Source organism: Schistocerca gregaria, unplaced genomic scaffold (assembly GCF_023897955.1).
Source record: "Schistocerca gregaria isolate iqSchGreg1 unplaced genomic scaffold, iqSchGreg1.2 ptg001508l, whole genome shotgun sequence".
NCBI classification, from domain to species: Eukaryota; Metazoa; Arthropoda; class Insecta; order Orthoptera; family Acrididae; genus Schistocerca; species Schistocerca gregaria.
Window position 1 is genome coordinate 17802 of NW_026062795.1, and position 25409 is coordinate 43210.

Here is a 25409-nt window from a genome sequence, read left to right on the forward strand (position 1 = left end):
TTTTTTATTTGAAGGCAGAAGGACATATGTAGAGAGGGGAGCGGAAGGATGTTTATTTTTTTTTAAAAAGAGGGATGATCCATCTGACGACGATGACCATAATATTTGCGAAGATAAGTAAAAAGATGATGAAGAATAGGATTATTTTTTTTGTCATAACACGTCTTTTCATGAGGTGCAGAGCAGAGGTTGATTGTGTAGTATGGCTTTCGATACGGTCGAGGCCCTGATTCGCATTTAGGAGGCGTTCTCTTTGCATCTGGAGGCTTTCTAATGTGTTCGAGCCAATATCGTGAGATTCATTGGCAAGTGAGTTGATATATTCCAAATTTTCTTGGACAGCTAGAAGTCTTGCATGACTAGCATCTATTTCTACCCCGATATTTTTTTCATCGCGTTCAGAGGCTGAGTGGTTAAAAGGCAGGTTTACAGATAGATGTTCAGGCTGAGATTGCTGTGTGTAAAAGGAGTTGATATGTGATTTTACTTCATTAAGTTCTTGTTCTTTTTGTTTGACGAGTGCTAGATATTCTTGGGTATGGTTCTCGTCGGTGACAGCGATAGCCCTTATGTCGTTTATCTGGTGGATTCATGAGTGTTTGTTTGTTCTGAGGCGCTAAAAAAAAAAAAAAGGCGTACGATTTGCTGAGCTTTCTCAAGATCGGTTCTGACGTCAGATAGGACCGCATTTTGACTATCTGCAGACGTTTAAGTTAGGTTTGCGTGAGGGAGGAAGGGGATTGGCTTGGCATACGTTGCGAGACAAAAGAGACGGCATGAATTTTTTTCGAGGCTTTGGAGAGGGAAGAGGAGAATTGCTTTAGCTTTGAATCGAGGGAATTCATATGATTTTATAATTCTTTTTTAATATGAGTAGTTTAGTGCGTTAGGAAAAGGTGGTTGGACAGGGTTGTCCAGGCCAGGAGAGAGAGCAATTTTGACAGAAGAAAGGTTTTGGGCTTAGAAAGCAAAAAAAAAAATAGATGAGGATGGATCCGTTCGATTAGATGAATTGATAGAAGCTGTAAGAGGGATTACATTTGAATCATGGTATGGTTTTTTATAGGTTTTTATTGATTCTGTTTGTGTAGTTTTGAGATCGAACGTTTTCACGTGTTTGTTTGAGTTTTTGGAAGTTTTCTAAAATGGAGTTTACATGTCTGTGCCAGATGGATTTCCGGATCCAGTTTTTACGCAAGAATCTGAGTCTTCCTGGATATTGGTGTCTGGCATTTCTCTTGGGAGTAGTGACGCCGCACCTGCGGAGGTAGTCGCATAGAATCCGTGCGGCGATGTCTGGCCGGTCATTGTAGACATTTATCCGCATGGTTGGGTGGTTTTTCGCTTGGAGTAGAAGATGAAATAGGGGGAGGGGGAAGTGCGTAGGAGGGTAAAGAGATTTTTGAGTAGGGAAAAATTTTTGTGAAGGCGAGAAAATTTTCATTTTTTTCTCAGAGGTTGACAGCTGTGAGGGATTTTTGGCCTTCGAAAGGGGGTCGTTGCTCGAAGATAAAGGTAACGGGTATAGTATTTGTTTGTGAGGTACTTTTTGGGGGGAGTTGCAAAGTAAAAGTTGAGACGAAAATTGAAGAATAGAGGAGGAGAGGCGATGGAGGAGCTAGGAGAATTCGATGAGAATGATCCTTTTGAGATAGCATTGAAAGCGGCAATCGAATTATCTTGCAGTGAGAAAGTGACATTGGAGCGGCTAAAAACTTTAATGTATTATTTGACACAAGAGGACTATTATTCGATAGAAGAAGAGCGTCAGTGGTCTAATATTTGTTGTTGGCCATGTTGTAATGCGAATATATCCGATAAGCAGAAGCGCGCTAGTAGTTTGCTATATGATTCAAAGGATCCTGAGGCCGAGAAGTACAAATACTGTAGTAGAGACCATAGAAGACTTGCTAGATGGTTAAGGAGCGAGCTGAGCGTTGAGCCGTGGTGGATGAGAACAGGGAATGCAAAGGCAGATAGTTTGGACTGGCCTAAGGAGATAGGGGGGTCTGTTGGGCTAGGGAAGAAAAGTTTTGATCAAGACTCTAGAGCCTACAATGTTCGTCTTGCTTTAGTCAATATTGAAGGTGAACACACCGAAAATGATAAGTTGCCTTTAGACGTTGTCACCCAAGGTCATTTTGAGAGCGCATCTTCCTTGCCTGTTGTTGTAGAGAGACAAGCCGTTCAGGGCACTTCAGTGAAAGAGCCAAATGACGGTCACCAATCAATTGGCAAATCATGTTTGAAGAAACAGACCGTTAAATTGGATCAAGAGTCATCTGGTCAAGAGTGCGAACCGAAGTACAAATCCAATCAACACAGGCTTGACCAAAAACCAGACCAACATGAACTTGACCAGAAGCACGAATCTGATCAAGAACACGAGTCCGAGAGACACGAGTCTGATCAGAAACGCGAACCCAATCAGAAATGCCAATCTAAGAAGGATCGGTCCGACCAAAAACACGAGCCTGATGAACTCAAACATGACCTTAAACATGAGTCCAATCAAAAACATGAATCCGAGAAACATGTATCTGATCAACACGAACCAGCTGATCAAAAACACGAATCTACTCCGGAACATGAACCAGTTGATCAAAAAAGTGAAGCTAATCCAGAACATGAATCAACTGATCAAAAGCGTGAAGCTAATCCAGAACGTGAACCAGTTGATCAAAAACTTGAAGCTAATCCAGAACATGAATCAGCTGATCAAAAACATGAATCTAATCTACAACACAAGTCCGGTCAACATCGGTCTAATCCTTTATCTACCAATTCATCACTTAAGAAAAAAGTTACCTTTGCTGAACCGGACAAGCTTGAAGAAACGCACTACTTCCAAGTTGACGATTCTGTTCGAAATACCGATCCTCCTAGATCTCAAATAGTCTTTCCTTTCTTCAAACCTAGTCTATTTTTCCATGATGACCCATCCTATAGCGATTCCGATGACGACGACACTCCCTTTCATTTCACATCCTGTTCTAATCTCATCATGCTATTTACCTCTTGGCTTACTCCAAACTCTAAAAAATTCTGTACGGACCTCACCTATGACCCTACTATCTCTCCGCCCTATGCTTCATGCTCAGACATCGCCTCCCCTCGAATGGACGCCGCGCTTTCTCTTCTTCACATCCATTTCAAAATACTCGCCCCAAACATCCTTCCCGCCTCCTCTCATGCAGAAACTTATTACTCCCTAAAATTGTTCGTGTCTACGCTCACCTTTCACAGACCTCTCAACGGACTCGTCTCATCGGATTGGAAGCTCATCATTTTATCATTCCTGCACGCATTGTCAAAATTCAGACTTCTCTATTTGAAACCGATGCTAGATTCCCGTATGTATTCGCTCATAAAAAAATACAAATTAAATCGAGGTCTCTTCAACAGTTTCAGGCTCATCTTAGACGATTCCTTCTTCCTCGCCTGACCCAATATATATGTGCAATATATGTTTACATACATAAATGTGTATTGGTTTTTTTCCCTCAAATTTGACCGTTTATTACGCTCTCTTTATTTCACTTCTCTCTCAACTTCTCGCACCCACTACTGCGACCTCTGCGTGCGTATTTATACCGCCCCCATGCACCCTTCTCAAGTCGTTCGTCGACTGAGCTTTGGTCGTTCGTATCTTCTCTTGACCCCTCGCGCGCACTTTTTTTCTCCCTTACTGACACTTCCCGTTCCCAGTGCCTAAAGATGATACGACCAACGAATTTTCAGTGTATCTAGACGAATCCACTCCGTACAGGATGTCGGAGAATACAAATACCGATTCTCCAAGCACCGATGAAGAATGTCCTAGCCTCACCAACTCGTCTTTTATCTTTGAAGACTCATCAGTCCATAGGCCCCCCATCATAAATCCCCCTGTCAGTCGTTCTCCTCATCAACCACCCAAATTTAATTTCAATAATCGATTCCCGCTCCTCCCAATTGATTCAAACTCGAGCAACAACTTTAAAACTTCCATTGAATTCAACTCGAAACTGTCGGTGCCTCACAGCAAATGCATAAAAATGCTCACACGACAACTTCTAGGGTCCTGTTTGATAGCTAATCAAACCGAATCGTTCGAAACGCCGCTCAGAAGCGATCCAGTGGCTCACGTCATCATTCCTCCTCCTCCGTCTGTTACCCCAACCAAACAAACACATAGCGACTCACAACCGGTTCATAATGCCTCCCCTCCAAAACAACGCGCCTTAAACCCTCAACGTAGTCCACAATCTAATGTAACCAATGACGAAAAATGGCAAGCGCTTCTCCGCCGACGAGAATTGCGCATCCGATCTTCACACCTTCCACCATCTTCTCGTGTCAAAAATCATCAACCAGCACCCACTTCTCTCCATTCACTCATACCTCCCACCCATTCTACCAAACCACTTAAAAAGGCTATTAGTTCACATGTCATGCCTTCATTACCTCTATCGCGCACAAAACCGTTGTCTACTCCTTCTTTATCTATCAAACGTCAATCATCTTGTACCAAATTCCCTTCTCGCTCTAAGACAGCCCTGCCAAAGCCCGCCTTTTCCCATCTCGAAAACCTTCTCCTCCGCGTCCAACTCCTCCAATGGAATTTCCTCTGCCATTCCCTTCGTGAATCTCTCTCTTCCAAGCAACTTGCCGCCGAACACATGATTTCTTCTGTTTGGTACAAAACTAAACAGCTCCACCTTCAACTCCGCGAACAAACATCTCAACTAAAACGTGCGCAAGCGCTCCGATTACAAGTCCATCTCAATCTCTTCAAGTCAAACTGCATCGCCCCTTTCGCCGCTCAACTTTGCTCTTTTTTCCAAAAATTCCAGTCAATGTCCCATCTTGTCACCAAAAACATGCATTCGCTTCCCCTTGTCAACATAGCCCCCTCTAATGCCCTAGAGCTTCTCGCCTCCATCCAACAAGCCGCCCGACTCCTGTCCACCATAGAAACTCACTCACATCAACAAGCCAAGTGGAATCTCATCTCCGATCGCATCAATTCTCTCTGCAATCTGTTCTTGGAAGAAGTACAACTCCTCACTCACTACTTCCAACTTCTTCAATCACTTCGCGTTAAAAACACCCATCTCCGATCACTTCTCATTCATAAGGCCCAACTCACTCAAAATTTTGTACCTTCTCCAACATAACAAATCATCCCCCTCCCTCTAAAAACTGATTTCCGCCTCTCTCTGCCTCCTCGCGAAATTATTTTCACCCGAACTTCCAATGCCTCTCGCGCTAGCGTGGATCCTGCGCTTCGGCATCCAAGCTTTCTCGCCTCTCTCACGAGAGAAGAGAACATTTTGTACGATTTTTTTTTGAAGGCCTCGTACGGCTCGTGCGTGGGGTTACCTTAGATGTGCTAAGATGGCCATCCCACCACGACGCGCGGCTTCGTTCACGACGAGATCAGCGCTTTGTAATTCTGTCCGTACGCTGTGCATGAAAAAGCGTGTCAGCGCGGTTCTTCTTAGAGAACAACGTCGCGGTGAGATAAAGCTTTTGTTTTTTTTAGTGTTGTGTAAAAAAAATGGTGGCACTACGAGAATATTTTTTTCACAGTTTGAATGCCTATCGAGTGACTATGCCATCTGACAATCCTTCACCTTCTTACAGTAGGTGCAATAATCCGGTGTCTAGAGAACAGCCAGGTAATCATAGTGGAATATCTCCGTACGAAAATGAGCGCGATCGAATTAGCAATGAATTTCGACCCGCAGCTACAACAGAGTCAATGGATGGTGGCCGTCAAGGGTTGGCAGACGTGCCAGTCGCTTATGCCTACAATAATTCTTTAAATTACGTTCAGTCGACAAAAAATAATCAAATTTCTTACTCTCCTAGACCTAAAAGACCAAGAGTAGACCATTCAAAGACTAAATTAGGAGGAGTATTTTCAGAATGTTCCAAAATCGTTACAACCTTGCTTAATCATCGATATGCGCATCCATTCGCGCAGCCAGTCAATCCCATGGTATTGGGGATACCTGATTATCCAACATTGATAAGAAAACCTATGGATTTGAGCACTATTCAGGTAAGTGCTTTTTTTGAACGAGCAACATTCTTTTCCTATCTAGGTTCTTCCTTGATCATTTCAGTTTGAAAGGGCACATGTGAAATCCTCTTTTTTCAGTACAAGGGTTACGCATCCTGCCCCGCTAAGTTCCTCCTTTTTTTTTCTGTATCGAAATTTGTCATTTCGTCTTTGTATGCGCACATATGATGATGTCTAACATGTTTTTTCTTCGCTCCCTGTCGTATTTGCGCAGAAAAAACTGCAAGACGGAGAATATGCCGATATCGACGAGTTCGCCGAAGACGTGGACTTGATCTGGGACAACTGTGAGAGATACAATGGACCCAATCACTCGATAACGGCTATGGGTAATGTGCTGCGCAAGGTGTTTGAAAAGCATTTTTCCCAGCTGAAAAAGAAGCTGGCAGACGAGAGCGATGGTATGATAAGCGGAGGGCTCTCGCTGCCGAGAAGATTTAGCGCATACCTTATAGGAAAAAGAGAACTAATATTTTTTTTCCATGCCATACTGCATTTTTAGGCCAAGTCAGATCTACATTGACAAAGCAGTCCAAAAAAAGGTATGCAATGACGTTTTCTGACAGGGGTGTATACGGAAATCTGAGTGAATCCGCGCCTGGAGGAAAAAAACCTGTCTAACAGATAGCTGTTTTCGCGAGGACGCATCGATGCGCGTTGTGTTTCTCAGAGAGGGAGAATTTACACTAGACGAGAAGCGGCAGTTGTGCGCGGCAATTAACCGTCTGAGTCCAGGACATTCAGAAGCGGTAGTTGAAATTATCAGAAAAAGTGCGCCACATGTTTTTGAGAGCAAGGAAGGCGAAGAGGAAATCGAAATTTCTGTGGAGTTGCTTGGGAGTGATACATTGCGCGAACTCGAAGAGTACATGAGAGGCGTTGAACAAGCAACGTAGGAAGAGTTGCGGTAAAGCGCAGAGCGAGTTGTATAGGAAATTTAAAATTGTACAAAAAAAAACCTCTGAATTTGATAGGCGAGAGGTACAATAAAAGTGCGATCTGTATGCATGCATAGAGGTGGATTAGGCGGTGATATTTAGGATGGAACAGAGTACAAGAGTAGGCTCTGTATACGACCCACATATATCCGCGAAATACACAAATACATTCTATTTATACTTTTTTAGGTATATTGAGTAAATTTAATTTATCTGTCATATCACATTAGATAGTAGCGAAGTGAGGTGTACATGGAGGAAGATATCGAGGTAGATCAACAGAGCAGGAGAGTACGTGGTGGTTTTGATTTTGCGGCGGACTAGAGTGACGCAGTGCGATGATTACACAGACTAACGAGTGGTCTTTATGAAACTACCGCTGTACTGTAGCAAGTCAAATATAGAGATGTGCCGATGCTGATTCTCTTTGTACTGGCCATAGGCTATTACTTAGGATATGGAATTTATATTGGGGTGTTTGGTATCTCAAGTGGTTATGCCTGGCCAATGTGGGAAAATGAGAAGTTCGAAGTGTTCATGATACATGCGGCGATAGCTATCGTTGTAGCATTGTGTATCATACCAATAACGATTAAATTGTTGAAAAATTATGCAAGAGAGATGATTATTGCATCATTTACAATGTTGGGAATAATGTTTGCCGGAGTTGCTATTGTTTCACTGATGTTAAAGCTCTATGTGAGTTCAGTTCTGGCGTTCATTAGTTTGGCTCTCATTATCATGGTTTACTATACCACGAGAAAGAGAATGGATTTCACGGTACAGGTGCTAAAGGTTTCAGCACGAGTCATGACGCAATCTTATGGAGTTGTTGTTATGAACATGGTGTCAATATTCCTTTTATTAGCATCCATAAGTGTCTTATTCATGTTTGTTGCAGGTGTAGCAACATATTATTCGGAGGATGTTAGGAGACAACCACCACTATACTATGATTTTGAATTTGGATTTTTTGGTGAGAAGGAACCTGCATACAATAATTTGTCCACCATCCAGATATTTTCGCACTTGCTTATCTTGTTCTGTTTTTACTGGATTGTCCAGTACATCCGATATCAGCATTACACAGTCATTTGCGGTTACATGGCAACCTGGTACTACATGCATGGTAACATGCCGAGCAAACCAGTGTACAACTCATTTGTCCGTGCCAACACTACTTCTTGCGGTAGCGTCGCCTTCGGGTCAATGGTTGTCACCGTGCTATCTTTGATTCGTGCTGCGTTCAGAGACGATGACTGTAATAGTTTCGCTGGTGCTTTAGGGGCCTTCTGCTTTTCTATCATCGAGCAAATAGTCCGATATGCCAATTCTTACTGCTTCTGCTACATTTCCACCTATGGCAAATCATATATTTCGTCAGTTAAATCGTTCTATAACATGTGTAAGAGAACCAAACTTGGACTTCTAGCTCAGGACGTTCCTATCAGCTACGTGATTGCTGTCATAGAAGTTTTCGTTACGGTTGTATCCTGTGTTGTTGCTGGAGCTATCGTTACTATCTTCACAACAGACTACGCAGCGACTTTACCCTATCTCTTCATTAACCTCGTTATCACGTACACCGTCACTAGCATTGCTACATCATCCGTAGAAGCGGGTGTCAAAACTTTTTTCGTATGCTTCTTTGAAGAGCCTAGCGTCCTTCGCGCTCGCAACCCTGATTTCTATCAGATCATTATCAACACATACGGTAGTTCTGTTATTGCCCCCGTTGATGATGCATAAAATCTATGCGATGTTCGTTTGTCAATAAAAAATTTTTCGCATGCACCCTTCTCCATTTTATGCCTCCCCTTTGTCGCCTTCTAGTCTCCGTCAAGCGTGTCGTTGACTATTCCGTCAAGGTACGCGTCAAGTCTGACCGCTCCTCTGTCGAAACCAACAATGTCAAAATGAGCCTCAACCCCTTTGACGAGGTTTCTATGGAACTCGCCGTCCAGCTCAAGGAGAAGAACCTCGTCAACGAAGTTGTTGCTGTCACTGTCGGACCCCCTCCCTGCCAGGAAACCCTTCGGCATGCCCTTGCCTTTGGTGCGGATCGAGGCGTTCATATAGAGACGGAAGACACTGAGACCGAACCTCTCATGGTCGCTAAGCTCTTGCAAAAGCTCGTCCTCAAAGAGCAACCAGACCTTGTTGCTTTGGGCAAACAGGCCATAGATGACGACTGTCACCAAACAGGCCAAATACTAGCCGGACTTCTTAATTGGCCTCAGGCCACATGTCTCTCTCAGGTAGGTATTTTCGAGCCGCAGGCATGAATCCTGTATGCTCTTCTTTGTGGATAGAGAAGCAAGTTCTATTATGTTCGAAAAAGCGAAGTACAAATCAAAATAACTTTTTGTTCTGTTTAGCTCGAGATCATAGATCAATCTCGCCAGCTTAGAGTGACACGAGAAATTGACTCCGGGTTAGAGACCCTCAGAATCCCGCTTCCTGCAGTGGTAACCACTGACCTCAGACTGAATGCCCCGCGATTTTTGGCTATCCAAAATATCATGAAAGTACGCGCGCATGTTAACGCTTTTGACAGGTGTATTTTTGTGTGAACGCGTACCTCGGTCTCTTTTAACGTATTGAGACGATCTCAATGTGATAGCTGTGCGGATATTTCTTTGGAAACCTAGCTAACCTTTTTTTTCAGGCCAGAAAAAAGCCCATCGAAAAGCTCAAACCTGAGGATCTGGGGCTTACTGTCGAGCGACGCATCAAGAATTTGCGCTTCGAGGAGCCACCCGTTCGAAAGGCTGGAATTCGAGTGACCAGTGTCGAAGAACTGGTAAAACATTTGAAGAAAGATGGTGTCATTTGAGACAAAAATGTAGAAATTTCCTGCCGTCAAACAGCGCAGAGAGCGATTCAACTTGCGTGTAAAAAGTGCATTTTATGATCTGTCTCGAACTCCAATACATTTGTACTTTTCTTTCTTTGCGTGGAGCTTGACCGAGGCACATTCCGGTTCGAAGAAACCAGAGCCGAGCAGGAGAAGGGAAAGATTTTGCTCTAATTGTGAAGGGCTGTGTAAGCGTGACGTGCATCGCAGTAGTGTTAAGAGTGATTTTTAGTCGCGAAAAATAGATTTCTTTTAGCATGCAATGTACAGAATAGGAGGTAGTCAGGTTGAAAGAGACGTCCTCCGTTTGGTAGAGCAGTAAATAAAAAGCTTCTTTAAGAGAACAAATCGGGCGAAAATGAGCCTTCAAATATTGGAATTCATTACGTTCTGTTTTTATACTTTTGGAGAGTAGAGCTTGTCCAGTATCAGTCCCTTTGTTGTGATGCGAATATAGTGATAGAGAGTTCTGTAAAGGCTCACGTAGTCGAAATTTGTATGAATGAACTCAGTTATCCCAAACGGAATCATTGACAAAATGTTTCCGCGTGCATATTCTAGGGACAACGATAAAAAAGTGTTAGAGGCGCTACTTCACTTATACAATATCGTGAGCACAAAAAGGTATCAAGAAGTCTGTTATTTTTTTCCGTACCGATACCAAATGAATTATCTCCCATGCTGTACCCCATTGCTGTACCCCTTGGCATATATTTCGTATCTCCTGGCTTGATTTTTTCGTGGTATAATTGTCCAGGAAAAAAGGATCTATAAGTTCCTTTCAGCAATGTGAAGTAGTCGTCTACCATAAATCTTCCAGTGTGGCCTTGGGTTTTTATAGGCGTTGTAAAAAAGATAATGTATTCTGTCAAACTGCAATACAAGAGCGATATTTGCCCTAATGCCCCTCCTGCCGTGTTTATAATCCATTCTTCCTCAGAATCGATGCGACCTGGATACAATTTTTCTAGCTCGGCAGTAATGTTCCTCATTACCTCTTCTATAGATCTACCTTCTACTAATGCATTCTTCGAGACGCGCTGAATTACTTCAGGTTCAAAAACGAATAGGCGCTCACCCATCAACGACAATACCACATTGTAAAAAACACAAAGGGAAACGAAGAGAAGAAATGTCCTGACGATCGTCATTTTACTTCAGCTTCAACAAGACAATGGTCAAAACTAATAAATTTTTCTAAATAAAGCAAAATTATTGTTGTCGTAAATGGTCAAACTTGTCAATTAAAAGATCAATGCCTCGCTATAGAACAATAACAACAACACATACAATACAAGTCAGTACAAATTGTCAGCACCTTATTTGCGAAATTTGAGAACCTTTCGTGAGTTTGCTTTAGCTTCAACAGGCAATAGTGATCAAAACAGTAGTTAAAACAAATTTTCTGTGCGGAATCACCGTCGTCATAAAACATTAAAAATTAATGTTTCACCATAGAATAAACGTATACAGCACAAGTTAGCACCATATGGCACCGTATTTGCGGAACCTCAAAACTCTTCGTAATAGCTTGTTCAACTACATTTAAAGATTTTCTCACACAAAGCGCTTTCATTTGATCGAGCCGATCTCTTCTTCTACACATTCTTCTTGCTTTTCTTTGTCGTGTATGAAGCGCAAAACTGGTCTATTTTTTTTTTGCATTTTATAGGCGTGCCCCGTGCACTCTATTTTCCTTCGTTTTGAGAGAAAACGGTTGCAGATAACGGCTTCCCAATATGACGCTAAGAACCACCCCGATATTGGAAGACGCTCCTTTTGACGATAGTAGCTTGTATAGTGCCCGTATGTCTTGCTTCTACTTCCTAAAATGGCTCCTTCTCTCAGTAAGGATAGAGCGCGGGGTCGAGGACTATCAGACCTTTTTCCTCCCGTCCCGCCTTCAAAGACCTAAAAAAACCATTGCTTGGAAGGGAGAAAGTTCCCAGAGCTGTGAGGACCCCTTCTCCACCTGAACTATCTCTATATCGAGAAAGGAGACGCGTCCAGATGCTGACTGTCCTCTATTTTCACCATAAAGTCTCCGAGAAGCACTTGGCAAAAATGCAATGCTTCGAAATTGAATATTTGGCCAAACTTCAAGAAAAACTACTCGAATTTGGATGCGATTCCAATCGAAAGGATCCTAGAGCCCCTTTCGATTCTCCCCCTGATCCAATCTTGTTTGATTTACGCATCACTGATACATGTACAGATAGTCTGTTTAAAAGCTGGTGCTCTCAACATACACCTTTTCCTACATACAGAAAAATCTTGTTTACCCTAGCGTCTCTTACATCAGAAGCAATCAATCTATGCGACTTCAGAAAAAACCTTTACTGCTCTGTTTCTTTCTTTAATAGACCACCTGTATCCGATCTCTACCCGAAGTCTTACGTTTATGAACCAACTAGTTGCCAAACATTCGATTTTCCTTCACGCAAATTATCCACTCAACCTGCTTCTTCTATCCCAGAACATCCTAAACAAAAGATCGTCTCGGCCATATTCACCTTCACCCGTAGGGCACACCTTCTGATTGTATCGCTTCTATCTCAACTTCATTTACTTCTGCGACACCCTCAGTTCGATGAAAAAATGACTACACTCTCCGTGGCCATTCATCAACTAGGAAAACTCCTGACTTCTCTATATACCCTAGACGCACTCGTGTCTTCCAACCAATCTTTATCCAGCTCCATATCTATTCAGAACCCCTTTTCTCCCTCTCAGCCACCTATTCAAATCCCTTCCCTCTTCAACTCATTCATCCTCCAACTCTCCCAGCAAAATCAAGACTTTCCCCATCTCCAGAACTTGCTCTCTTGTCCAAACCAAACCCTATCTCTTTCTATCCTATCTCATATTCAATTCCTCCTTTTATCCAACAAACAAAGCAATACATCTCTCGTCACATTTCCGTGTCCTCCCCATGCCCTCCTATACCTAGACGAACCATCCCATTTCACGTTACTTCATGCTTACTCTCTAATCATACTCCACCAATCTATCTTCCCTCGTCAAAAAATCACCAAACAAATTTCATCCCTCTTATCTCACTCCCTCTCCACCTCCCCTACCCTCCATCTCCATCATCTTACATTCATCAACACCATATGCCTTGTAACTCTCTACCTGCCTCTCTCAAGAATCCCTTCCCCTCTATCACCCTCCTACAATTTCTCGTCTATAGCTTCGTCTCTGTCCTCCTGGACATCCTCCTGGAATCAACTCCACCTGTCTCCACAACCATCGCCCTCCTCCGCCAGAGACCTCGTCCTATCCTTTATCCATCTCTCTTCTAACTTTCTCCATGTCCTCCAAGTCTCTCCCCTCTTCCAACCTACCCACACCTTCTTTCAACTCCTGTCCTTGTACCTCACCTCGTATCAGGCATTCCTCTCGCATAAATACCATTCCTGGCAACTCCTCATATCCCTATCTAACTCTGATAAACACCAGCTCCTCTCATCTCGTATCCAGCTCTCACCAATCCTGTCCCAACTCATCCTACTTCCTTCATCTTCTCACCCTCTCTTCTTTCTACTCCTCCACTTTCTATCCATTCAGAACCATTCGGAACCCCTCACTAGCCTACTCTCCACCCATTTCATCCTATCCAGGTTTCAGCAACTCCTCCCAAGCTCCCCTGACACTCACTTCCTCTATTGGCACTGCAACCTCTTCTCATCTTACCTATCCTCACTTCACCTCTCCAACCCACCTCCTTCCCCTTTCCTCACTCTATCCGCCTTTCTGTCCCACCTTCCCCTATCCCATTCCATCCGTCTCTTACTCTCCTATCTTATCTTACCTCTATGCCACCTATTAGAACACCACGTCAGACTCTACTTCGTCTCACACCCCTTGCTCCCTGACTCTCCTCCTTCCCTCCTAAACCTCCACTTCCCTCGACTTCCCTCCTTTCTCCTCTCACGCCCCTTGCCCGTATTCCCTTTTCTTCTAGACTTCCCCCCCCTCATATCTATCTATCTCTATAGCACTCTTCTCCTCTCCTCCCTCCCTTCTTCCCCTCCTATCCCTATCTCTGACCTATTCTCCTTCGCCGTATCCAAATACCCTTCTCTATTGCCTCCCTTCACCCCACTCCCTCTCTTCCTTCCACCACCCTATCTTCCCATCTTAAACGTCCCCTTCATCACCTCCCAACTCCTGTACCATTTACATAGTCACACATTTTTCACCTCTTCTTCTCCTACCCCCGTCCTCTCACCCAGCCACTTTCTCCTTTCAATTTCCTCCTCCGGCTTCCCCTTTCTCCGCTCAGCCATCCTGTCCTCACTTTCTCTCCTAAAACAAAAACTATCCTCCCTATTCCAACTCCTCCTCTGTGACTCCTTAAGACCCCTCTTACTCCGCGAACACTCCGACCTCAATCTATCCCAATATAAACACCTCTCTTCATACCCCATCGAACGCTCTATTGTACTCTCCAACGATCTTTATCTTCTCGATACTCTCCCTTCTCACCTTCACAACTCAACCCCTTCGTATCTTCACCAACTCATTTCACTTATATCGTGCATTGGTAATTCACTCGGATATCTTCGTTCTCTCGTTCACTCGCTCTCCTCCTACTCTGTCCTCTTGCTTCAAAGGCTCCCCCACCCAACTCACACCCTCCCCCCACGCCTCTCTCCAAACACCCCATCTCTCAACCTAAACACCATTGTACAACTGTCTACCTCTCTTTCCTCCCAACTCCCAGTCTCACTCCCTAATCTCCTCTACCCAATTGAATCACATGCCCCTCCACAAAACTTGCACCTCAGTTACTTCTACCTCCTTGTCCCCTCTCTGTCCCTCTCTTTCGTATATGAATTCCTAGAAAACAAAAGGAAATTCATGTCAAACCACTCAAATGATGAGTGCCTATACCTAAGTGACGGATTTGCACTTGGTGTTTCCTATGTTCTTCACTTTCTCAAACAAACTGAAAAATTCGATTCTATCCACTGGACAGAATTCAAGGACAGTTCTATACTCTCAGATAGTCATAGTTCATCAGATATTCCATCTATTAATTCAAAATCAGAGTTTATCACTCCCTCAAATGTGAAAAGCAGAATTAGCGACATTAAAAAAGAGCTGAACTCTCTCAAACTGACCCTTCATAGCTCCAGAATATTTTTTGTTGATCCATAAATATAAATACCGGGTTACAACCTTACAAGTAAATATTATAAATATTTTCTTTATTTATTAATATTTATAAATAATTTATAATTTTTAATTTATATTACCAAAAAAAAAACACTTTAATTAATTTATTATTGTATATATCTAAGACTTAATAAGACATAACATTATTAACAATGTTAGTTACTTTACTTTAATTTAATACAGATAACTATTCATTTTAATATTTATCTATATTCATGATTTTTTGTAAAAATGCTTGTATACGTGCAGTATTTGAAGTTTGTAGACATAGCTTTATTACTGATACAAGAATTAGTTTGTACAAGAGTAACCGATGGGATACAACACTAGAAATCGTAACTCATGAGACTAGAAATAGGCATCGGAGAGGGCAGATCAGGATGGAGAGAGGTTTCAGATTTATAGATCTTCTGGTTTAGTGCGCAGCACAATAGTTGAATGGAGTGAGGAAAAGTCTTGTAAGAGTTTCGCATATTCTACTTGGGAGAGAGCGGGTTGACCTTTTTGTGTGCGGTTTGTCCAGTAGAGGAGCGCCTCGGCAAGAGAGAGTGAGGAGGTGTTCGAGAGCGCGTATTTAGGGAAACTATGGTGAGATTGCAGAGCTCGATAGAAGAACGTGTAGAGGAGAGGATTAGGGAGGGATTGGCGAGCATCTAAGAGTATAGAGAGTAGATTTAAGGCAAGTGTAAATTTTGAATTGCGTCCGAGAAGGAAGAAAATGCGAGTGAGTATGTGGATAGAAATCTTGTGTTTTGCGCTGGGATGGGAAGAGAGGTAGTATGAGAGGAAAGAGACGAGATCGTTATTATGGTAGGCAGCAGTGGTGAGAGAATAAAAGAGGTTGAATTGAGCAGGATCTTCGAAAGGGAGGCCACTTAGGAACGCCTTGCGGAGTTCTGGATAGTTGCGGAGGTGACTGAAACAGCTGATAGCGGCGCAGTAGGGTAGGGCTTTATTATGGAAGAGGTGGGTGGGGACAGAAGAGCGTTTGTTGAACCAGGAAATGGCGGCGTTATAGTTTTTTTGTTTGATATAGCCGAGCATGGCATGGTAGATCATGAGGTGATCGAGAGGAATACCAAATTGGTGAAGGAGGAGGGTGAGGTGATCTAGAGAAGAAGAGGGTTCGTATCCCTCTGCGAAACAGGCGAACATAGAAGCCATAGTATAAGGTCCAGGGATAATTTTTTTGGTTTTGATGAATTCCAAGACTTTAGAGAGGGTACCGGAGGGGTTATATTTACAGAGGATATAGATGAACTGGCTGTAGAAGCTATCGCCTAAAGATAGTTCTGGATCTTGCGTGAGCTCTCGGAATATATTGGCAATAGCATTGCGTTGTTTGTGGGTATCCAAGAGTTTGATATAGTGGATATAGACAGAATCACCGATGAAAGGTTTATTTTTTTTAGCAACAGACAACCATTCGGTAGCGATCTGTAAATCTCCGTAATCACAGTAAGCTTGCATGATTTGTCCGACAATAGCTTGGTTAGTCTCAGAAGGCGGTGCTTCTCTGAATCGCAATTCAACCTTCTTTGCCAATTCGTATGCTTCGAGCTTCATATCTTGTTGCCTCATCGATGTCAGAACGTGAGAAAAGATGACACAGCATTCAGGCAATTTTCCATGTTTATCTAAATATGCGTTCCAGTGCTTAAGTACCCCGACGAAGTCGCCTTGGTTGATACAGTTTCTTATTTTGGCATTCAGTTCTTTGGAAGCGTCTTCTTCCTTGGGTTTTTCTATGTCATTACCCGTACTGTCTAGCCATGGCGCGGCTGCGAATGCGGACCGATTGGCTCTTTGAGCGAAGATCGAATAAAAATGCATTTTCTTTGTTCCCCATGTTTTTTTAGCTGTGCTTGTAGTAAATATCTGTCTAATTTTCCATTTTGTCCTGTTATGCGCTAGCTGGCTCGTGTTGTACTGTAGCCTTCGCGCCGCCCTTAGGAATGCCTCCATCAATCGCGACTCTAAAAAAAATAGCGTCAATCGTCAGAATCTGATCCTTTTTCCGTTCTTGATCTAGACCGATCGTTTTTAAAGGCTTGTATCAGGTGTTGTCTTTTCCTCGCATTCCATTTTTTTCATATAGGTCCGACGACTCATTCATGCCCTTCTGTATCAAAAATAAAAAATATTTTTCAGGCTTCCCTCACTTCCAGACTAGTTTGTGTCTTGACCATTTTCCCTCATGAATCGGCCGTTCAAGAATCGAGCAGCCTTGACTCTTGCAAGACGTATTTATGTCCTGATAACTGAACTCATTGTCGCCGCCTTTCTTATCGCCACTTGCCTCTTATCGATTTTTTCTGTCTATATCGCTTATGTATGCATTCGCCCTTGCCTCTGTCATTTCTAGGGGGATTTGATACCTCTCAAACACACTAGATTTGTACTGAAGTAATTTTAACCATTTTCCTGCCTCCCCTCGGCCGAAATGCGCACAGCTGGCTACTCACCCATACTGGTATGATCCAGCGCCTGGATCAGACGTCATGAAACCAATCGATTACTATAGCGAAACATACAAGTACGACGCGAAGTTTTAATACTTTTACTTTGATCTCCTTAGTGTTGTTTCAAAAACTACTCCCTCCGACCAAGTTTGTCTGACAGTCTTTTTAAGCGCTAGTATCGCCGTAAACGATCCATACACGGATTTTGGTTATTCGTATCAAAATGTCTCATTTTTCACGGCCAACCCGGCGGCCAAAACGTTAATATTAAGAGGGTGGTATGTGCCTGGAGAGCGCCGGGAAGGGGCACCTGTGATTGGAGTGGTAGGCGTTCATGGAGGGGGCTACGACCGACGCGGATTATTAAAGCATGTACCAGTTTTTCATAATTTGGGCTATGACGTAATTTTGTACGACTCCAGTCACCATGGCATTTCTGATGGAAATAACGCTGGTATTGGATTCGGACAGAGAGAACATTTGGACTGCATCGGAGCCGTCCGTTGGGCTAAAAAAGCCTATAATTGGGAAAAGGTAATCGTATTTGGAACGAGTGTTGGAGCGGCTAGTGCGATTTTGGCAGCAGCAAAAGAGCCCCTAATTGATATGGTCATAGCCGAGAATCCATTTTATTCGTCTTACAGTCTTTTCTTGCATTTACTGGAAAATTTGCTTCAATCCAAGCAAGTCGATGAAGTCAGCTTGAGAGAAGCGAGTCCTTTCCTCGCGAAAATCAGATTTTTTACCAAAGTTTTACCTAAAGGGATCATTGTGTTCATGGCAAGAATGATTCAGTGGTATAGTGGCACGTTCGGACGCGCTGAGCCAATCGACGTGGTCGAATATTTATCTCCTCGTCCTATCCTGCTCATCCACAGCAACCTTGACCAGCTTATCCCCTCTTCGCATTCCAGAACTTTATACGAGCGCGCCAGGGAGCCCAAATGGCTTTGGCTCACCGACGTCGGCAAGCATGCTGAAATCTACAATTACTGTTCTAGAGAATACGAAAATAAGTTGAAGGAGTTCATTTTCACTTATTTGGATTCTTCTATAAACAATTCCCGACCAGCATAGATCTCAGATCGTGACCAACAAAAAGATACGTGGAAGAGGAAAGAGTTCAGACAAATTGAGCTTGTCAAAAAAAGATTTGTCTATCAGGTTGGAGTCCAGTCAAAAAAAAGAAGCAAGTGTGAAGTTCTGTATTTACGACATTTGGTGGCGCTGCGTGACATTCGACGATGTCCGGTGACGTTGTGTGGTGTTCAATTGAATCCGGCGAGTTTTTGTACTTAGATTTAATATCCATGTTTTGATATACATTCGTCAAGTTGGCGAAGGGCCTAAGTTTGCTTATTTGACCTTTTTCTTTCTTGCGTCGGTCAAGAGACGGAGGGTCGTGGGGGACGGAGAGTAAAAAAAAAAAAAAAAAAATATGATAAGGAGCGTAGTATATTTTAGGCCACAGCACCTTTCGGATTCAAACAGAAAGGCAGAGTGGGCTTCAGAGCGAGAAGGAAAAGTCCAATTAGGCCGAGATTAAAAGGAGGGGGTATGTGTAGACGAGTGTCGAGAGGTGGCATTAGCCAGGTTTAAATGGCGAGGTAAGGCAGAAATGACGTCGTATGCGTGCTTGAGAGAGAGGGAGTGAATACTAACAGAGAGGCATAGGAAGAAGGTGATTCATTTTTCTCAGGACAAACGAAAGTGCACTGAAGCGGCGGCAGGAGCGAGCCCAGGCGACGCGCGCTTGCGAGAACGAGAGAGATCAGATGGAGGTGCCGATACAGAGAGAGGCAGGATCGAAGAAAGAAGGGTATGGCGATGTAGGGGAGTATGCTGGAGTTATGTGTAGAGAGATGTATAAATGTGTATAAATGCGTGTGTATATAATAGAAGAAAAGAGATTGACAGATTGGCGTTGAAAAAGGGAGGAGTATGAGGAGGTGGCGTTGAATTTGGATCGAGTGAGCCTGGAGAGGGACGAGTCAGAAAAGGAGTCTATGTATGAGAGGCAGAGGTGGAATGGTTCGAGGTCAGTGCACACATCGTCGACGAGGTCAGCAGAGCGAGGGAATAGGTCTGCTGAAGGTGGGGTTGGGAGGCAGGTGAAGTCTCCGACTAGGAGACAGATTACTGGTTCCGTAGAAGAAGAAGAAAGACCAGTTAATGGAAGGTATTCTGTTGCACCTGGAGCTCATGGCTTCAATGACACGAAGAGTCGGATATACGAAGGTCCAAACAAGTCTTATTACCATTATTATATGTCTGAGGCAATAAGGGTGCAATTGTTACGTCGCGTTCTTTTATCGCAAGGAGGTACTGACCCAGAGGATCCGTTGGTTCAGGGTCTTCCTGGGTTCTTCCATCGTTATTACAGCCCGTATCCATTGGAAGAATTAGGAAAATACAACCTATCTAAGGTGTTTTTCGTGCCCTCTTTTTACTATAAGGCGTCTGATGGGGTTCAATTGTATGCCATTCGAAAGTTGGATGTAGCGGACATACCCGATTACCAGAAGGCTACTATAGAGGCATGGAAGACTATCAGACATCCTAACATCGTCATTTTGAGGGAGATATTCGCATCGAATGCATTCAATAATGTGCCTGCGCTGTTTTTTGCTTACGATTATTACCCAGATTCAGAAACGCTCGAACATCGATTCTGTCTGGGATATCATCGACACCCGTCTTCTAGAGGTACTCATCCCCCCCGATGAACAATTCCTGTGGGCCATTCTCATTCAGCTGTTGTCAGCGCTTTACACTATCCATGAGATGGGTCTTCTTGTTCAGAGGCTTTTTCATCCTTCCAAAATCATCATATGCGGCTCGAGCCGCGTTCGTATAAGCAGCACAGGCATCGCAGACCTTTTCGACCGCCCTCGGCCCGATGGCCATGGCCCTTCTAAAAAAACAGCAGATATATCTTATCTTGGACAGCTCATGCTCAAACTTGCCACCAACCTCAATGATGCCACTACACAAGATCTTTTTTTGCTATCCTCCACTTATAGTCCCGAGTTTCACTATGTCCTCCGACGGCTTCTTGGGTATCCGAGAAGTGGTGACCACGCCTCTTTCTACCCTACCTTCCCTTCCCTAGACGAGAACACACGCGAGACAGATCCTCGCCTGTTCCGCCATCTGAGCACCATCTACGACTACTGCGACGCTCTGGAGCGCGAACTCCAACTGGAGCTCGATAATGGTCGTTTGTTCCGCCTCATCGTCAAGCTCGGATTCATCAACGAGCGCCCCGAATACGACTACAACGCCTCTTGGTCGGAAACCGGCAATCGATACCTCCTCAAGTTATTCCGGGACTACGTGTTCCACCAAGTCGACAAGTCCGGGCGTCCGGTCTTGAATTTATCTCACGTCGTCGATTCCCTGAACAAACTCGACCTCGGCGTCCAAGAGCGCATTTTGCTCATGACCCGTGACGAGAAGTCTATGTTCTTCATCAAGTACAGCGAACTTAAACATTATCTCAACGAATCGTTCTCGGAGCTCTACCGCATGCAGTCTCGATCTTTACCTTGACTACCTCTTCAAGGTAGTCTTCTTTTTTTTTCTTTCGCCGACGGCAACGACCTCGTTCTTTCGTCAGGGCGCCTCACTCGGTCAGTCCGGCTGCCTAGGAAGCGCGCAGCCCTGTTCCAGACGAGCGCCTTAACTGCTCCGCCCTCGAAACAGCCAGTTCCTCTTAGATGTATCTCCTCCGCTGCGGCCGCAAACCGCGCCCAATCCTCGCTTTTTATTTTTTTTTTTTCTGAATGTTCGCGCGCATCAGTATAGCATAAAAATACTTGCGGGGGGCAAATCTGCTCGCTTCTCTAACGTCACCTTCTAAAGTGAGCGTCCAATCGGTCCCCTCTGAGAAGTTATCCCTGGTCTGGTAGATGGACGGCTTTGAAGACCTGTCCGATTCTGCGGCAAAAGCTCCTGAGTCGGTTCTCCTCGTCGAGCCCGACAAGACTCTGGAGGGCATATTCGAAGATGACTCCGACATGCCCGAATGGACTGTGCCCGCGACGTCGGGAAATTTTGGCGGGACCAACGAAGGACTCGAGCTCAGTGGCGGTACGACAAGAGAGGTACGTGCAATTTAGACGATATCGTGTGTGGTAACACTGCGCTGCGGCAGCCCGTTTCGACGCGCCGTTCTGGCGTCTTTTTACACGTGTCTGCATAGCGTGAAGGGAGGGGAGAGACGCACTGGACTAGAGAGGCTTCTGACGGAGTTGCTTGACTTGGAGCGAGCGTCGATGCGGATAAGACTACGGTACCTGAGGGCGAAGCGAATGAGAAGGAGCCGACGAAGAGTCCACCTCGAGCGACTCGAAGTCACAACGTGAACGAAATGTCCAAGAGATCTCGTAGGCGCCGAGTTCGTTACTTTAATATCTTGGATCAGATCAACAATCCTGGACCGCTAGGGGGCGCTGCCGCGCCCACAAATCAAGAGGTGGCACCTCCGGCTATTCCGGCACCTCCGGCATTTCCGGTTCCCCCTGTTTCTCCGGTTCCCCCTGTTTCTCCGGTTCCTCCGATTCGCGAGTCGGACAGCGGGGCGGAGGTGTCCGATGGCGAGACATTGGACGGGGGCCGCGCGCGTTTGGCGAATGACGACAACGCGCAGGAGCGCGAATCCAGAGCGAGCCTTGGTTCGGGAGTCTCCTGCGCGGGAGAGTCGTTGCCAGAAACGGGTGGATCTGCCTACTCGGTGATTCTCAGCGAGATCAGAGACTTGAGAGCGGAAGTCGAGTCTCTGAAGCGCAAAGCTGAAAAGGCCGTTCCGGATTCCGTCTTCTGCAAGGATTTGAATTATTGGCTCGAGAAAATCATACCGGCGGACAAAGAAGTTTGCGAACAGATAGCGCGTTGGGTGGCCTTGACTTACCACGCCACCCTCAAGCGTCTGGCCGACGAAAATGACCGGTGGACGCGTGCCATGTGTCCTCGCATAAGTGACCTGCTGGACGGCAAGGATTCCGACTTGGCGAAGGACGTCATTGAGAAGTTTCGAGCTCTTTGCAGCGTCGTCGAGCAGAAAGAGAGGGCGATTCAGCAGCTCGAGCTCGAATATCGGTCCGCCGTCAAGTTGTTGTCTTTGGTTTATTTCGGGAAATCTCTTCCGCCTATTGATCAGCGCGATTTCGATCTGAATTCGAGAAGTCTTGAGGACATGCGCGCGTTTGTTGACAGGCTCTACGCCCGGACGATGAATGCGGCGCCCTTGGATCTGAACGAAGAGGCGGCTGGGTCTTCTTCCGTCGGTGCTCGCGCCAGTTTATCGGAAGAAAAGCCGGTGGATTCCGAATTTAGGCCTCGCGTGACGGACGCCATCTGGAGGGCCTTTCAGGACGTGTGGAACAGGTTGTAGGGGTTTGGTTTTCCGGACGAGCAAATAAAGGAAAATGGGGGGTGGGTGGGTCGTCTTTGCGACGCGTGGCTTCGGCTTTATTTGGGCGAAAGAGTGCGCTACTTTTTTTTTTGGGGGGGGGGGGGAGAGAGGCGTTTATTTCGCGCGCTCCCAGTCGGGGCGGGACCTGAGTGTTTGGTCGCAGCCGAAGACGGCGATGGAGCTGTTTGAGGCGTTGTGGTGCCCGAGGAGGTACTCGGAGCAGACGCGGACGAGGTCTTCCTTGGTGGAGTCGAAGATGCGGTGTCGCGTGGTTCGCTGCATGTCGTGGGAGATGTTGGACTCGAAGAGGTCTATGCCGCGCCTGGAGGGTGGCGTGGGGGAGTCGAGGGAGGCCAGAAGTTGCAGCTTTGCCTCTTCCAGGTGGGTGTTGGAGAAGTCGCCGCGGTGAGCCCACTGGATGCCTTGGGAGAAGGCGGAGAGGGTGGAGTCGACGTTCGGGTCGCGGTAGGAGCTGAATTGGACGGTGCCCATGGAGTGGCCGCAGTGGGCGCCGTACGCGCCGCCCTGTTCCCTGATGGACGAGTGGAGGAAGTTGGAGGACAGGAGGGTGGCGAGGAGGCAGAGGGGGGCGAAGTCGGGGTGGGAGTAGGGTACAGTTTTGAAGACTTGGCTGACGTAGTTGACCTGAGAGGGGAGCTCGAAGAAGCGCTTTTTCGGAGAGAAGCGCCAGCCGAGGGCTTGGTGGGGGGGAGGGGACGAGGAGAGGGGGTCGACGGGAGGGGGGAGCTGTTGAAAGAGGTTGGAGAGGTGGCGATGGATGTCAGAGTAGACGTCGTGTTCGGCGTTGACGGCGATTTTGGGGCTGGCGCGCAGGACGTGGGAGGATATGTCGGAGAGATGACGGGAGGTCTGAAGGAGGTCGGAGGAGTGGTCGTCGAGGGATTTCAAGTAGTTGAACTGGGTGATGCCCGTCCACGCTTCGTCCATGTAGCAGCCGGGGAGGAGGGAGGAGGCGGCGAGGGAGCGGGCGTAGGAGTCGCCGGAGGCGACGAGATCCGCGTGCAGTTGTTGAGTGATTCCGCCGAGGATGATTTTGAGGAGGTGCAGGTTGGAGAAGTTGGGTGCGAACAGGACGTGGTTCCAGAGTTCGATCATTGGTGACAGGTTTTTCTTGAGACAGGAGGAGTAGATGTTGAGACGGAGGTTGTACTGGTCGAGGGAGGAGTGGTTGTTTATTACGTTGGCCGAGACGTGGAATTCGCCGGTTACGAGTTCCAGAAGTTCGGCTAGTTGGTGGTGGTCGTACGGGCCGGCGGCCATTTTTCCCAGAGTAGACGAGAAGAGAGGAACGAGCATGAGGAGTTCGGACGGGACGTGGGTTACGTCCAGGGAGCAGCGGAGGTAGACGATTCCGTTGGTGGGTTCTTCGTAGACTTGTTGGATGGGGATGGACCTGGAGGTTCCTCCGGCTGGGGGGAGAGCGAGTTGCTCGTGAAGAATCGTCGGGGGTTTTCTCGGGTCTTTGTCGAGCTCGGTGAAGTGGATTTTGGGCAGCATGCTCGCGTCGTGCTGCAGTTGGCGATTGAGCAGGGAGCGCGTGTCGAGGCGGTGGCGGTCGAGCAGGGAGAGCATGTCGAGGCGGTGGCGGTCGAGCAGCTGAGTCGAGGGGAGGTGGGTCGAGTCGAGTGAGGGTTTTGCGGGCGCTTCTTCGCGACTCGGAGACGGGTCGTCGGTTTCGCGGTCGCCGGCAGCGCTGGAGCACTTGCGGAGCTCGGCCAGGGCCTGAGCCTCCTCGAGCTGCAGCCTGGAGGAGTACGCCTCGTCCGGACTCACCACTAGAGTGAGTCGGTGGGTGTTGTCGAGGAAGTAGCTCTGGACTAGTTGCTGAAAGAGTCGAGGATTTTCGTCCAGATCTCGCCGAAGGCGAGCTATGTAGTTCGCGGTGGACAGGAGCGGACAGAAGTCGACTCCGTGCATCCACAGGTGCTGGATGGAGGAATAGAGCTCGATTCCGAAGCCGGTGGTGACGTTCTTCTTGGAGTACTCGATCTGGTGCAACGCGCTCTCGAGACGAGCGGGCGGAAATCCCTCCTTGGCCACCTCGGCCAGCGCGTCGAAGACCGCGCTCTCCACGCTCTCCGCGCTGCCGTCGCGCGCGTCGGACACGCCTATGGAGAAGGACGCCGTCCTGGGACTGGAATCGTAGCCGCTGCCGGGACTGTACGCCGTGCCCAAGCCGGACTCGATTAAGGCGCGGTACATGGGCGACGCCGGCCCGTTGATCATTAAGTGGCACGTCACGCTCATCAAGAACACCTGGTACGCGTCCTCGAGGGGATGCAGCAGCCAGGCGACCGCCACCTTCTGCTGCCGCTCGGACTCCATCAGGTGACTCGAAGGACCGCTGGTGCTCACCTTCTTGGGCGCGTACCACCTCTTTTCCACCTCCACCCCGCCGCAGGACGCGCGCTGGCGTCCGGCCACTCGCTCGTACAGCTCCGACCATCTGTCTCGCGTGTGT

At 46.3% G+C, this 25409-nt stretch overlaps 5 protein-coding genes and 2 long non-coding RNA genes across 13 annotated transcripts; 4 read left to right on the forward strand and 3 right to left on the reverse strand.

Moving 5' to 3' along the window:
- Positions 1-3: 3 nt before the first annotated feature.
- Positions 4-897, reverse strand: LOC126332758 (uncharacterized). The gene is made up of 3 exons (XR_007563928.1): positions 755-897; positions 640-698; positions 4-580 (listed from the first exon to the last, which is right to left on the reverse strand). It is a non-coding gene; the product is annotated as an uncharacterized LOC126332758 (long non-coding RNA).
- Positions 898-3544: 2647 nt separating this feature from the next.
- On the forward strand, positions 3545-8802 carry LOC126332765 (uncharacterized). 4 transcript variants are annotated; one of them, XM_049996653.1, is made up of 6 exons: positions 5162-5317; positions 5629-6049; positions 6285-6471; positions 6573-6612; positions 6741-7299; positions 7399-7626. In XM_049996653.1, the coding sequence occupies exons 2-5, from the start codon at positions 5747-5749 to the stop codon at positions 6964-6966; spliced, it is 756 nt and encodes a 251-aa protein (XP_049852610.1). In that variant the 5' UTR covers positions 5162-5317; positions 5629-5746; the 3' UTR covers positions 6967-7299; positions 7399-7626. The 4 variants fall into 4 exon arrangements, with proteins under 4 accessions (XP_049852607.1, XP_049852610.1, XP_049852609.1 ...); XM_049996652.1 differs by lacking the exon at positions 5162-5317 and having other exon boundaries at positions 5603-6049; XM_049996650.1 differs by lacking the exons at positions 6573-6612; positions 6741-7299; positions 7399-7626 and adding an exon at positions 3545-3641 and having other exon boundaries at positions 3709-5317; positions 6285-6357.
- A 14-nt stretch (positions 8803-8816) lies between these two features.
- Positions 8817-9844, forward strand: LOC126332766 (electron transfer flavoprotein subunit beta-like). The gene is made up of 3 exons (XM_049996654.1): positions 8817-9266; positions 9387-9536; positions 9677-9844. Exons 1-3 carry the CDS (start codon positions 8817-8819, stop codon positions 9842-9844), a joined length of 768 nt encoding a protein of 255 aa, XP_049852611.1.
- Positions 9845-9871: 27 nt separating this feature from the next.
- On the reverse strand, positions 9872-11226 carry LOC126332767 (uncharacterized). The gene is made up of 3 exons (XR_007563929.1): positions 11156-11226; positions 10521-11062; positions 9872-10422 (listed from the first exon to the last, which is right to left on the reverse strand). It is a non-coding gene; the product is annotated as an uncharacterized LOC126332767 (long non-coding RNA).
- A 5888-nt stretch (positions 11227-17114) lies between these two features.
- LOC126332756 (PAN2-PAN3 deadenylation complex subunit pan3-like) lies at positions 17115-21270 on the forward strand. Of its 3 annotated transcripts, XR_007563927.1 has the most exons (4): positions 17115-17381; positions 17503-17585; positions 17682-19330; positions 19445-20623. XR_007563927.1 is itself a non-coding variant. In XM_049996634.1 (3 exons), exon 3 carries the CDS (start codon positions 20107-20109, stop codon positions 21061-21063), a length of 957 nt encoding a protein of 318 aa, XP_049852591.1. In that variant the 5' UTR covers positions 18962-19066; positions 19186-19330; positions 19445-20106; the 3' UTR covers positions 21064-21270. The 3 variants fall into 3 exon arrangements, 2 of the variants coding, with proteins under 2 accessions (XP_049852591.1, XP_049852592.1); XM_049996634.1 differs by lacking the exons at positions 17115-17381; positions 17503-17585 and having other exon boundaries at positions 18962-19066; positions 19186-19330; positions 19445-21270; XM_049996635.1 differs by lacking the exons at positions 17115-17381; positions 17503-17585 and having other exon boundaries at positions 18978-19118; positions 19186-19330; positions 19445-21270.
- Positions 21271-21311: 41 nt separating this feature from the next.
- On the forward strand, positions 21312-22997 carry LOC126332761 (uncharacterized). 2 transcript variants are annotated; one of them, XM_049996641.1, is made up of 2 exons: positions 21312-21617; positions 21800-22997. In XM_049996641.1, exons 1-2 carry the CDS (start codon positions 21423-21425, stop codon positions 22904-22906), a joined length of 1302 nt encoding a protein of 433 aa, XP_049852598.1. In that variant the 5' UTR covers positions 21312-21422; the 3' UTR covers positions 22907-22997. The 2 variants fall into 2 exon arrangements, with proteins under 2 accessions (XP_049852598.1, XP_049852599.1); XM_049996642.1 differs by having other exon boundaries at positions 21353-21617; positions 21780-22933.
- On the reverse strand, positions 22954-25273 carry LOC126332760 (presequence protease, mitochondrial-like). Its single transcript, XM_049996639.1, has one exon. It carries the CDS (start codon positions 25271-25273, stop codon positions 23042-23044), a length of 2232 nt encoding a protein of 743 aa, XP_049852596.1. The 3' UTR covers positions 22954-23041.
- Positions 25274-25409: the final 136 nt, after the last annotated feature.

Bases quoted from the DNA above. Each gene is read 5' to 3' on its own strand.
- LOC126332766 (XM_049996654.1), top strand. From the start codon at position 8,817: ATGCCTCCCCTTTGTCGCCTTCTAGTCTCCGTCAAGCGTGTCGTTGAC. The intron at 9,267-9,386 runs GTAGGTATTTTC...TGTTCTGTTTAG, and splicing joins AGGCCACATGTCTCTCTCAG to CTCGAGATCATAGATCAATC. The intron at 9,537-9,676 runs GTACGCGCGCAT...CTTTTTTTTCAG, and splicing joins CTATCCAAAATATCATGAAA to GCCAGAAAAAAGCCCATCGA.
- LOC126332760 (XM_049996639.1), bottom strand. From the start codon at position 25,273: ATGGAGTCCGAGCGGCAGCAGAAGGTGGCGGTCGCCTGGCTGCTGCAT.
- LOC126332756 (XM_049996634.1), top strand. From the start codon at position 20,107: ATGCATTCAATAATGTGCCTGCGCTGTTTTTTGCTTACGATTATTACC.
- LOC126332761 (XM_049996641.1), top strand. From the start codon at position 21,423: ATGGACGGCTTTGAAGACCTGTCCGATTCTGCGGCAAAAGCTCCTGAG. The intron at 21,618-21,799 runs GTACGTGCAATT...GATGCGGATAAG, and splicing joins GTGGCGGTACGACAAGAGAG to ACTACGGTACCTGAGGGCGA.
- LOC126332765 (XM_049996650.1), top strand. From the start codon at position 3,602: ATGCACCCTTCTCAAGTCGTTCGTCGACTGAGCTTTGGTC. The intron at 3,642-3,708 runs GTTCGTATCTTC...TCCCGTTCCCAG, and splicing joins TCGTCGACTGAGCTTTGGTC to TGCCTAAAGATGATACGACC.